The sequence below is a fragment of the Lissotriton helveticus genome, chromosome 12 (genome assembly GCF_964261635.1).
Source record: "Lissotriton helveticus chromosome 12, aLisHel1.1, whole genome shotgun sequence".
In the NCBI taxonomy this organism is placed as follows: Eukaryota; Metazoa; Chordata; class Amphibia; order Caudata; family Salamandridae; genus Lissotriton; species Lissotriton helveticus.
In genome coordinates this window covers 63,973,705-63,986,680 of record NC_136073.1, presented here as the reverse complement: position 1 = coordinate 63,986,680, position 12,976 = coordinate 63,973,705, and the positions used below count along the sequence as shown (strand labels likewise).

The 12,976-nt window shown below is 44.4% G+C and overlaps 1 protein-coding gene across 2 annotated transcripts in view; it reads left to right on the top strand.

Moving 5' to 3' along the window:
- Positions 1-12,976, top strand: part of LOC144799022 (alpha-2,8-sialyltransferase 8F-like) — a 654,797-nt gene that overhangs the window by 496,559 nt on the left and 145,262 nt on the right. For both annotated transcript variants that reach the window (XM_078670177.1, XM_078670180.1), the window contains 2 exons: positions 2,770-2,853; positions 4,148-4,234. In XM_078670177.1, coding sequence (XP_078526303.1) covers positions 2,770-2,853; positions 4,148-4,234 — 171 coding nt within the window. The remainder of the gene's footprint in view (positions 1-2,769; positions 2,854-4,147; positions 4,235-12,976) is intronic.

The following is a 12,976-nucleotide window of genomic DNA, read 5'->3' as shown; positions in this document are numbered from 1 at the left end:
ATTGATTCGCCTGGACAACCTGACCAACCTCGGACTCGAACAACTTGTCAATACCCCCACCCACTATGCCGGACACACGCTCGACCCAGTCTTCACCTCCAGCAAGCACATCTCCTTCAATCACACCACAGCTGTCCACTGGACGGACCACAGCTGCGTTCACTTCAACTACAAAAAGATCACGACCCACAACCCCCCACAACCTATTCCCCGAAGAAAAGTGGAACAAAATTACTACCGACCAGCTCTTCACATCGCTTCACCAAAACCCTCCCGCCAAATCATCGGACCCAAACCAAGCAGCCACCAACCTCACACATTGGATCACCCACAGCGCTGACGAACTAGCACCCTTGAAAAACCATCAAATCAAGCAAGGTAGCAAAAAAGCCCCCTGGTCCAACAATGACCTTAAGAAATCCAAGAAACTCTGTCGTACCCTCGAGAAAACCTGGAGAAAAAACCCAACCACTGACAACCTGGCCACCTTCAAGAACGCCACCCGCAAACACCACCAACTGATCCGATCCACCAAGAAATCAGCAATCAAGGATCGCCTTGACAACAACGCCCAAAACAGCAAGGATCTATTCAACATCGTCAATGAATTTACCAATCCCACCGCCGGCTCCAACGACATCACTCCCTCCCAAGACCTTTGCGACTCCCTGGCCTCATTCTTCCACAACAAAATCGCCGACATACATAACAGCTTTGGAATCCAGTCCGAAGACCAGTCCACTCCACCCACCTCCGAACCAAAAACGCCCTCTAACAACCTTTGCGCCTAGAACCCAATCACCACTGAAGACACCGTCCGCCTGATGAACTCCATTCACTCGGGATCGCCAACCGACCCATGTCCCCATCACATTTTCAACAAAGCAGACTCCATTATCGCACCCCATCTCCATGACGTCATCAACTGCTCCTTCAACTCCGCTACCTTCCCGGAAAGCTGGAAACATGCCGAACTCAGCGCCCTTCTGAAGAAACCCACAGCAGACCCCACTGAACTTAAGAACTACCGCCCCATCTCGCTCCTCCCATTCCCTGCCAAAGTCATTGAGAAAGCCGTCAACAGTCAGCTCGCCGCCTTCCTCGAATCCAACAAATCCCTCGACCCCTCACAGTCTGGCTTCCGAGCCAAACACAGCACCGAAACCGCCCTCATCGCAGCAACAGACGACATTCGAACTCTACTGGACAACGGAGAAACAGCGTCCCTCATCCTACTAGACCTCTCCGCAGCCTTCGACACAGTCTGTCATAGCACCCTCATACAACGCCTCAGCAACGTCGGAATACAAGGAAAAGCATTGGACTGGATCATCTCGTTCCTCGCCGGAAGAACCCAGAGAGTCCGCCTCCCCCCTTTCAGATCAGAGGCTACCGAAGTCATCTGCGGCGTACCACAAGGATCATCACTCAGTCCCACCCTCTTCAACATATACATGAGCCCCCTCGCATCCATCGCACGCCAACACAACCTCAACATCATCTCCTACGCAGACGACACCCAGCTGATCCTCTACCTCACCAAAGACCCAAACACCGCCAAAACCAACTTACACGAAGGAATGAAAGAAGTAGCCGAGTGGATGAAGAACAGCCGTTTAAAACTGAACTCGGACAAAACGGAAGTCCTCATCTTAGGTTCATCCCCCGCTGCCTCGGATGACTCATGGTGGCCACCGGCCCTGGGAACCGCACCCATACCTACGGACCACGCACGTAACCTGGGCTTCATCCTGGACTCCTCCCTCTCGATGACCAGACAAGTCAACGCCGTCTCATCATCATGCTTCAACACCCTACGCATGCTCAAAAAAATCTTCTGCTGGATCCCCACCGAAACAAGAAAGATGGTCACCCACGCACTGGTCACAAGCCGACTGGATTACGGAAACACCCTTTACGCCAGAACCACAGCCAAACTACAGAAAAAACTCCAACGCATCCAAAACGCCTCAGCCAGACTCATACTAGACATCCCCCGTCAAGCTCACATTTCCGGTCACCTGAAAGACCTTCACTGGCTCCCCGTCAACAAGAGAATAACATTCCGTCTCCTCACCCACGCACACAAATCCCTCTACGACCTAGGACCCGAATGCCTCAACACGCGACTGTCCTTCTACACCCCCACCCGCCAACTACGATCGTCCAATCAAGCCCTCGCCGCAATTCCGCACATCCATAGATCCACCATGGGGGGAAGATCCTTCTCCTACTTAGCGGCCAAAACCTGGAACTCTCTCCCCACCCACCTCCGCCTTACACAGAACCACCTCTCCTTCAGCAAGCAACTAAAAACTTGGATATTCGATAAGTAATGTACCCCCCCTCCCCCAAGCGCCTTGAGACCCTCTGGGTGAGTAGTGCGCTATACAAATTTCTGAACTTGAACTTGAACTTGACTTGCAGATATCACTAAACTTCACCTCGATTCATATTCAAATTCAGCTTCCAGTTAACTCAAAGTCTTCAGACTCCCTTGACCTTCAGATTGTTCATCTGACTTAAAACTATCCATAGTAACCAGTCCAACCTTACCCCGAATGTCTACTGTAAAATCTAGTTGAAATGTTAAGATGCAGATGATCAAGCAGTCACTTTTAATAATGAAGTTTTCTAATATGTTTTATCGTTTGGAATCTAATACAGTCCTACATTTGAACATCTGTTTGTACCTGTATACCATTTTTACTCCAAACCCTGTGTTATGATTGGGAGCTGTAAGCTGTCTGTGTGTTTTCTTTTTTCCAGGTCAGAGGAAGTAAGAGAAAAACTTTCTAAAGATGCGTGCACGACACTAACTAAGAATCTCACTGCCCTGTCATTGACAAAAAAGTGAGTACTATATGGTTCTACATCCTTCTACATGGTTACTCAGATGGCTGTTGGGGTTGGGTGAGCCTGCCGCACCTGGGTGTCATACTCCCGAAAAAAGACTAGTTCAGTGTTTGGATATTGGGGAATGAGTGAAAATCCCGCCTTTTATTAGCCTTTCATATGCTTGGCTGATTAACATAATAATAATTTGGGCCACATCGGAACGGAAGACTGAAAGTTTCTCTTGCTATAGACTACCCTGCATGGTCAAACGTCATTCCACTTCTCCTAGTTCTAGATACGTGGGGGCTTGTGTGTGGTGGGTGGGGGAATAACATTTGTGAGTAAACCAAGGTACTGTAGTGAAACTACAGAGTTGACTACAGTTTTGTAGCAGATGGAGACATAGGGAGACCTCCAATAGCTATTAATATAAATAGCCCTTACTGGGAAGAGGAGAAGGAGATACACTGCAAATTAAACAAGCGTCGACAAGGCCAATGAATCTGGCGTTGGCTGCTGGCCTCGGCTTTGCCAATGCTTGTTTTGCCAAGGTTGTTGTAATTTCTTTTGGTAGGGAAAACTTCCATGCTCTCACTTATAGAGCAAAAAAGACCTTGACAATTGTTTTTTTTTCAGTTTCAAAAAGAACTGATTGCCATTATGTTAGCTGACCCTCTAGGGAACTTCTTTGTGTGCGGACGTGCACTTGGTGAAAGAGCCGAATACCATTACTCTCATTGAATTGATCCAATAGCTGAAGCGGGCTGACCCACTGCTGTATTCTGTAGTGGGTGGAAAAACATGTGAATGACACAACAGACCAATGAATGCAGAGTGCTGGACGAAAACTGCTATAAATATGTATATTGTACGGGAAACATCCTTTACAACGGAAGCGTTACAACGCGGTACCGTTACAACGCAGGATTTACAACGAAAGTCGTTACAACGACTTTCGCTGGAGGGCGCTCTAGGATAGGGGATAGTTTAATTTACTATCCAACACCTTCCCTACTATCCATGGGGACTGGAGTTGGAATAGTAAATTAAACTATTCACTATCTAGCTCCCCTCAACGCAAGTCGTTGTAAAGACTTGCGTTGTTAAACCTGCGTCGTAAAGGTACGCATTGTAACGGTACGCGTTGTACCGTCATACATCCATATTGTACATATAATTTTAGTAAATTAAATGTTCTTGGCTAACACTAGACCTAAAAACAGGGAGTGAAAAAGAAGGAGCCTAGACTATGAATTTTAAATGTCCTTTGTACTTCATTCATTTCTCACTTTGTTTCGATCACTTATAGGTTTGATGAAAAAACCCTAATGCAGGATGCGGCAGCGATGCTGAGATGCCCCTGGCAGGAAGACAAGGAGAAGAACAACCACTACAGGTGCCAAGAAACAATTTAGAAAAGCAGAGCAGAGTTCATTGTTGATACTGGAAGTAAAGATACTAAGCTCATTAGCATTTGATCCTTTATGTACTGCATTGTATGGCAATAGTAGCTTTACTAAAGTGAAGTGGCATTAAAAGTGGCACTAAAGTCAAGGACAGGTAGAATTGGGAATATGTGTGTACGCTATTTTACACCGTTTATGGTTAAAACCACTTTTATTGAAGGCACACTTACGAGGTATTGCAAAACAATTCAAAACAGACATTAGTGTGTGCTCCAACACCTTGGAACACTGTAAGCCACCACCAGAAAAGCCTGCTCACATTTATCTGGTCTCCGAACACGCTTGACGCGTCACTTCGCCTAGAAGAACATTTGGCACAGAACCTGGGAGGCAGGAATAATCACTTATCAGATTTTATTCTCAATGACTACTGCTAACTCCTCACAGTTTTAAACATGTTCCACAGGTGCATACAATGTCTGTGACCTTACAGTGGGCAAAACAGCCAGGCACAACTCCAGACAGCTGCTCTCATGGTTACGGAAAACAGATGAACAGTGGCTAGTAACCCTGTTTTGATTAGCAGCAGCCCCATTTTCATTAGCATTAAGTAACCACCAATGGCATTTTGAGCCCTCAGTGTTGCAAGGCTCAAGTTTAGGAAAACATGGATTCTTAAGGAGAGCCCTACTGGCATTTCTTTCTTCCGAGATGCAGTGTTGATGATCAGTTTCCATTGTTTATTTTCTCTTATCTTAACTAGCACTGCTTCCCCATTGGCCACCTTACCAGCTGAGTTCCTGGTCGGCACATGCGAGGCACATGTTATTGCATGTTCAAGGACCACACTGTAGAAATGTTTGAACTTCAGTTTTCAAAGCAGGTGCTGCCAACCCCAGCATTCCTACTGTCATGGTCCCTGCTTCCTTCTAGCGTAGGGGTAAAAAATACTATTCCCACTCCAGTGAGTGCAACAGTAGGGAAAGCGTTGGATAGCGTAAGGGTAAAAATTACTATTCCCACTCCAGAGAGTGCAACAGTAGGGAAAGCGTTGGATAGCGGGAGGGTAAAAAATACTATTCCCATTCCAGTGAGTGCAACAGTAGGGAAAGCGTTGGATAGCGTAGGGGTAAAAAATACAATTCCCACTCCAGAGAGTGCAACAGTAGGGAAAGCGTTGGATAGCGTAGGGGTAAAAATGACTATTCCCACTCCAGGGAGTGCAACAGTAGGGAAAGTGTTGGATAGCGTAGGGGTAAAAAATACTATTCCCACTCCAGTGAGGGCAACAGTAGGGAAAGCGTTGGATAGCATAAGGGTAAAAATTACTATTCCCACTCCAGAGAGTGCAACAGTAGGGAAAGCGTTGGATAGCGGGAGGGTAAGAATTACTATTCCAACTCCAGAGCGTGCAACAGTAGGGAAAGCGTTGGATAGCGTAGGGGTAAAAATTACTATTCCCACTCCAGAGAGTGCAACAGTAGGGAAAGCGTTGGATATTGGAAGGGTAAAAATTACTATTTCCACTCCAGAGAGTACAACAGTAGGGAAAGCATTGGATAGCGTAGGGGTAAAAATTACTATTCCCACTCCAGAGAGTGCAACAGTAGGGAAAGCGTTGGATAGCGTAGGGGTAAAAAATACTATTCCCACTCCAGAGAGTGCAACGGGTAGGGAAAGCGTTGGATAGCGGGAGTGTGAAAATTACTATTCCCACTCCAGATAGTGCAACAGTAGCGAAAGCTTTGGATAGCGTAGGGGTAAAAATTACTATTCCCACTCCAGAGAGTGCAACAGTAGGGAAAGCGTTGGATAGCGGGAGGGTGAAAATTACTATTCCCACTCCAGTGAGTTTAACAGTAGGGAAAGTAATGATTTAATATATTATTAAAAATAAATTAAATATCAATACCAATAAAACATTAATTGAAATTAATAACCAATTTAATATTATGTAATAATTAATTAGAAATACAACTACATATTAGTTATTAAAAATAACCTATTCATAATTATTTAACAAATAATTATCTTTCAATAAAAAACTAATTAATAATAAAAATTAATACCAATTAAAAATTAACAGTAAATTAATTATCAATACACAAAAAGTATTTTTAATATGTAATTAATTACAATTACATTACTTCCCACCTATTCCCCTATAAACCCACATCCCACTACAGAAAATACATTAATACAATTATCATAATTATCAAATATTTAATTAATACAAAATAATTACCAATTAATAAAAATTAATTGCCAATTAATAGAAAATAATTACCAATTAAAAAATAACAATAAATTCAAAATGAATACCAATAAATAAATAAAAATATTTAATTAATTACAATTAAATTACTTCCCACCCTATTCCCCTATTCCCCTATAAACCCACAACCCGCTACAGAACTAGAAGCAAAATGTAATTAAAAATTAATAATAATTGCTAAAAATTAATATTTAATTTAATATAATTAAATTACTTCCCACCCTATTCCCCTATAAACCCACAACCCGCTACAGAATTAAATTACTCAAAAATTAAATAACATAAAATTCATTACTTAAAATACATTAAACATACATTACAAAAATTAATATACACTTTTCACACATATACTAACATACAAAACACTTTAAAAAAATTCATATTATTAAAAAATCGATATATTTAATGCCTATATTGTATACTTCGATATTTTGACTTCTATATTTTGAAAATCGATATTACTTACCTTAAATTCGATATTTTTAACCACTATATTGTGTCCATTCGATATTTTGTCCATTCTATATTTTTACTTCAATATTATGTCCATTCTATATTTTGGAATCGATATTATGACTGTTTACCGAAATTGAGAATTCGCAATTTTTAAATGGATGATGAATTGCATTTAAGGAATCTCAAATAGAGATTCCTTAAATGTAATTCCTCGCAAAATAGCGAAATCGCTATTACCGATTTTTGCATTTGGGATGATGAATCCCAAACGCAAAAATAGCGCTCACAAAGGGCCAGATTCTCAGAATCTGGCCCTTTGCGAGCCGATTTCGGCTTGATGAATCAGGCTGTATGTATTTTTATTATATCGTTCTGCCAATGCTCTCTGTCCAAGGTGTTAATAACTCAAATAAATAAAAATATTTTAAATAAATAATATAAAAAATTCTGTTCATCTTTCACAGTAAAAAAATAAGTTGGATTCAGGATCTGTATGTGTTTTACTCAGTACATGAAGACACTGGTAGCCAGGTTGTAAGTTCTTAAAGTCTTCTTTATTAATCCATGTCAAGTGGTATCAAACAAGGATCAGCCATGTAACAGCTCTTAACCCAGCTCCAATATCTCCTACGCCATCCCCACCAGGAGCAGCCTACCTAGCTGCTCAGCCCATCGCCAACTGTCACCACTCATCCACACAGGCACCCAGGCATTCCATTCATCACACTCACACCAACATTCCGTCACCATCTCTCACTCTAGCTGAGCAGCTAGGAGGATCTAGGCCGATTCACATATGAATGTTAACCTTAGGATATAACATTATCCCTTTCCTTTTAAAATGAAAACAAAATTTACAATTTTAAAGACAGGAACTATACACAAAAGGCGATAATGTTCATAACTAAGGGATGAAAATGAATTCAAAACATCACCAAAGAGAGAACAGAGCAAACAAGACAAGATGGGCATAATACGACATATTAAAAACATGCATCAAAATCCCCCATCCTCCCTCATGAAAATTGTTAAGATTAATTAGATATAAACCATCATACAATGTCAAATTTGGAAGAAAAAACAGCAATATTACATAAGAAAAAAACAGCAATATTACATTTCAAAATAGCAATAACGCCATCCTTTCCCAAAAACACAAAAGAAAATATTGTAGTGAAAGGTGCACACACCCACGACAAACACCTGAGGCCAGAAACAGACAACAAGGGTAAACCAACACTACAAATACACGTGTACCACAATATGGACCACATAGAGGGTACACACAGTGAGGCGCAGGACGACATACAAACAACAACAACTGAAGCGCGGGGCGACTTACACAGTACATGTGACGTGCAGGGCGACTTACACACAACAACACCTGAAGCGCAGGGCGACTTACACACGACAACACCTGAAGCGCAGGACGTCTTACATAGGACAACACGTGAGGCGCAGGGTGACTTACACACAACAACCTCTGAAGCGCAGGGCGACTTACACAGGACAACATGTGAGGCGCAGGACAACTTACACACATACAAATATATAAGACGTGCAGCGCAAGGCGACTTACCAACACATAACACAAGAAAATGGAACCACCCACCAAGACCAGAACCACCCTTCAGCGGAAATAACATGTGATGGCCACCCACCAGGAAACTAAGACGTCCCAACCATACACAGCATAAAACTGTGGCATCACAAAACTAATGAAACTGTACCATAAATAATGCAAATGCAATACAACTAAATAGAAGACTGTGCCTCATGCCGTTGAACGTACTCCCACCCGAGTTGTGATAGGTGAATACTTTTCTTGCGTTGGGGAAACAAAAATCCAAGAACAAAAACCATAAAGCTATACTACACACAAAATATTTAGAGACAATAATCATTTGAAAATTGCTTAATGTCCACCAGAATAATGCTATTCTGCGAAATGTCTGGCATGTGACTAAATGCCCAATAAAACTTCAGTATGTACCAAAAAGAACAAGGTACAAATCTCACACAGTTAAAACAAAAAATAAATTTCCAACTGTAAAGACTGATCCAGTGTGTGGACAGAAACAGTCTGTCCATTAAGAAAGTCCGTCGAAGAAAGGCCGTGGTGTCTCCTCATGTAGCTTTGCATAAATAACAAAATTGCGGGCAAACCACAGTCAAGAAAAGAATTTTGAATTAAAATACCTCACTTCGCTTCCACCTCCACACCGCCGCCGCTTGTGTGGTGCAGAGGTGAAACGCAGGAACGTGCTGAAACGTGGTTGGCAATGAAAGGGAAACATCATGAAGAAGTTTAGTGCGAGGCCCAACCACAAGATGGCGGCACGTTTCTTGCGTCGAGCCGAGAGGCTCAGGGCACGCCTGTGAAAAAGAACGTGAAGGGCATAACATTATGCTTAATCGAACGTCAAAGAAGGAAAGGACGTGGCAATGAAAGGGAAACATCATGAAGAAGTTTAGTGCGAGGCCCAACCACAAAATGGCGGCACGTTTCTTGCGTCGAGCCGAGAGGCTCAGGGCACACCTGTGCCAAAGAACGTATAGTTATTTACAACAAGGGGTGGTGAGGGACAGAGTCTCTGAATTAAGCAGAATACTCTCACCCAGTCAAAAGATCAGGGCTAGATCCAACACCGTTTTTTAACTCATTGCACCATCCCAGTTTCAGAACCTGGCTGTATGCAAATTAGTCTGTTCCTGTCCCAGTGCATGATGGGAACAGGGCAAACCAAACTACAAAAGCCAATTCTTACACTGGGAAGGAAACAAGCTTCCGGGGACCGGTTTCTGGCATTACAGCCGTCTTCGGCCCGGCTTGCTTGAATCCTGATGGTGCAATGAGTAAGGGACTCATGTCTGAGTATACCCTTCCACGCTTAGGGTGGACAAAAATATTTACAACAAGGGGTGGTGAGGGACAGAGTCTCTGAATTAAGCAGAATACTCTCACCCAGTCAAAAGATCAGGGCTAGATCCAACACCGTTTTTTAACTCATTGCACCATCCCAGTTTCAGAACCTGGCTGTATGCAAATTAGTCTGTTCCTGTCCCAGTGCATGATGGGAACAGGGCAAACCAAACTACAAAAGCCAATTCTTACACTGGGAAGGAAACAAGCTTCCGGAGACCGGTTTCTGGCATTACAGCCGTCTTCGGCCCGGCTTGCTTGAATCCTGATGGTGCAATGAGTAAGGGACTCATGTCTGAGTATACCCTTCCACGCTTAGGGTGGACAAAAATATTTACAACAAGGGGTGGTGAGGGACAGAGTCTCTGAATTAAGCAGAATACTCTCACCCAGTCAAAAGATCAGGGCTAGATCCAACACCGTTTTTTAACTCATTGCACCATCCCAGTTTCAGAACCTGGCTGTATGCAAATTAGTCTGTTCCTGTCCCAGTGCATGATGGGAACAGGGCAAACCAAACTACAAAAGCCAATTCTTACACTGGGAAGGAAACAAGCTTCCGGGGACCGGTTTCTGGCATTACAGCCGTCTTCGGCCCGGCTTGCTTGAATCCTGATGGTGCAATGAGTAAGGGACTCATGTCTGAGTATACCCTTCCACGCTTAGGGTGGACAAAAATATTTACAACAAGGGGTGGTGAGGGACAGAGTCTCTGAATTAAGCAGAATACTCTCACCCAGTCAAAAGATCAGGGCTAGATCCAACACCGTTTTTTAACTCATTGCACCATCCCAGTTTCAGAACCTGGCTGTATGCAAATTAGTCTGTTCCTGTCCCAGTGCATGATGGGAACAGGGCAAACCAAACTACAAAAGCCAATTCTTACACTGGGAAGGAAACAAGCTTCCGGGGACCGGTTTCTGGCATTACAGCCATCTTCGGCCCGGCTTGCTTGAATCCTGATGGTGCAATGAGTAAGGGACTCATGTCTGAGTATACCCTTCCACGCTTAGGGTGGACAAAAATATTTACAACAAGGGGTGGTGAGGGACAGAGTCTCTGAATTAAGCAGAATACTCTCACCCAGTCAAAAGATCAGGGCTAGATCCAACACCGTTTTTTAACTCATTGCACCATCCCAGTTTCAGAACCTGGCTGTATGCAAATTAGTCTGTTCCTGTCCCAGTGCATGATGGGAACAGGGCAAACCAAACTACAAAAGCCAATTCTTACACTGGGAAGGAAACAAGCTTCCGGGGACCGGTTTCTGGCATTACAGCCGTCTTCGGCCCGGCTTGCTTGAATCCTGATGGTGCAATGAGTAAGAGACTCATGTCTGAGTATACCCTTCCACGCTTAGGGTGGACAAAAATATTTACAACAAGGGGTGGTGAGGGACAGAGTCTCTGAATTAAGCAGAATACTCTCACCCAGTCAAAAGATCAGGGCTAGATCCAACACCGTTTGTTTCCTTCCCAGTGTAAGAATTGGCTTTTGTAGTCTGGCCTGCCCTGTTCCCATGATGCACTGGGCCAGGGACAGACTCATTTGCATACAGCCAGGTTCTGAAACTGGGATGGTGCAATGAGCTAAAAACGGTGTTGGATCTAGCCCTGATCTCTTGACTGGGTGAGAGTACTCTGCTTAATTCAGAGACTCTGTCCATCACCACCCCTTGTTGTTAATAAAGAACGTGAAGGGCATAACATTATGCTTCATCGAACGTAAGTGAAGGAAAGGACGTCACCGGAGGAGCAGCGCAAGACAGCGACGATTAATGTAAACCTCCTCGCGCAGCTCATGACTCGTGCCTCTTTTTTTTTAAAATGTTGCGCGTCGGTTAAACTGGAATCAGTGCAACACCAAAAATGCCCAAAGTCAAAACATATTAGAACCTCGAAACCGGCAACCATAAGAAAGCAATGCCCACAATATTTCTCCAGCGTGTGGCTTTAGTTCTAGAAACACAAAGCAGTTGCTCATATGTCGAGTATTCCAGAAAAAAAACAGAACATGGCTCACGATCAAAAATCCTCAGAAGCATCTGTGCAAAGACTCATACATTTTTTTATCTTCAATTCAGACACAGCTTGGAGCCTCCAAAACATCTCGATCCAGAGCATGTGCCATAACACTGAATGTGCAGAACAGTAGAAAATCCAGGGCAGAAACAATGTAGCGTGCACATCTGTTGAAAGCATGAAGTGCTATACTGAATATTGATCTGTGGTTCCTCCATAGCATACATTGAGTAAGGCGACATATGTCACTGCGCTTGAGGAAAATCAAATCAGTTACCACGTTGTTAAATGTCAAAAATAGTGCACTCCGGGGGCGTGGCCAAGATGGCGGCGGAGTAGGACGTGTCTTCCTCGTCCCTATATCTGATTGCACCGCATGGTGAAGGTCTGGTGGGCCTCGGGACTACTCTGCCACTGCCCGCTTGCTAGGTGAAGACGGGTGAGCCGGCCTAGCCCCGAGGGATTTCAAACGGAATGGCCTAAGCTGAGGAGTGACGGTCCCTTGAGGGCCTTGCCTTGCTGGGGTAGTAGCGGCACAAACGTGGAGGTACCTGACTGGCTCTGGGCGGAAGGCCGCTAGCAAGGGGGTGGTTAAGGAGTTGCACCTAAGCCTCCTGTGGCCCTGCCCTAGAGTGCTGCGTGTGCCTGGAAAGGACGAGACTCTTGTGGTCCCTACTACGGCAGTGATTCCGGAGGGGCACTCCCTGTACAGGAAGCAGGAGCCCTGCGACGCCTGAGGCCCATGATCAACCGTTACCTCACTGCATCGGCTCTGGAAAGTGGCTGGGGGTGACGGGGGGCCCCGGAGTACCTGAGGCTCGGTTCGTGGGTCGGCGGACGGTGGTTGGCCTGCTTGGAGAGTAGAGCGAGGCTGAGTAGCGGCGATTGTTGGTAGCCCACCCCCTGGAGCTCGAGTGGGTTCGGGATGATGGAGAGGGGTCTGGGCTTGACTGTGGCTCCCTACTGCCTCTAGTCGCGCTGCAGCGTGCGGCGATCGGTACCGGTACTCAGCAGTAAATAGGGCCCTGTTGCCCGCCCTTGCTCTTAGCCCAGCTTG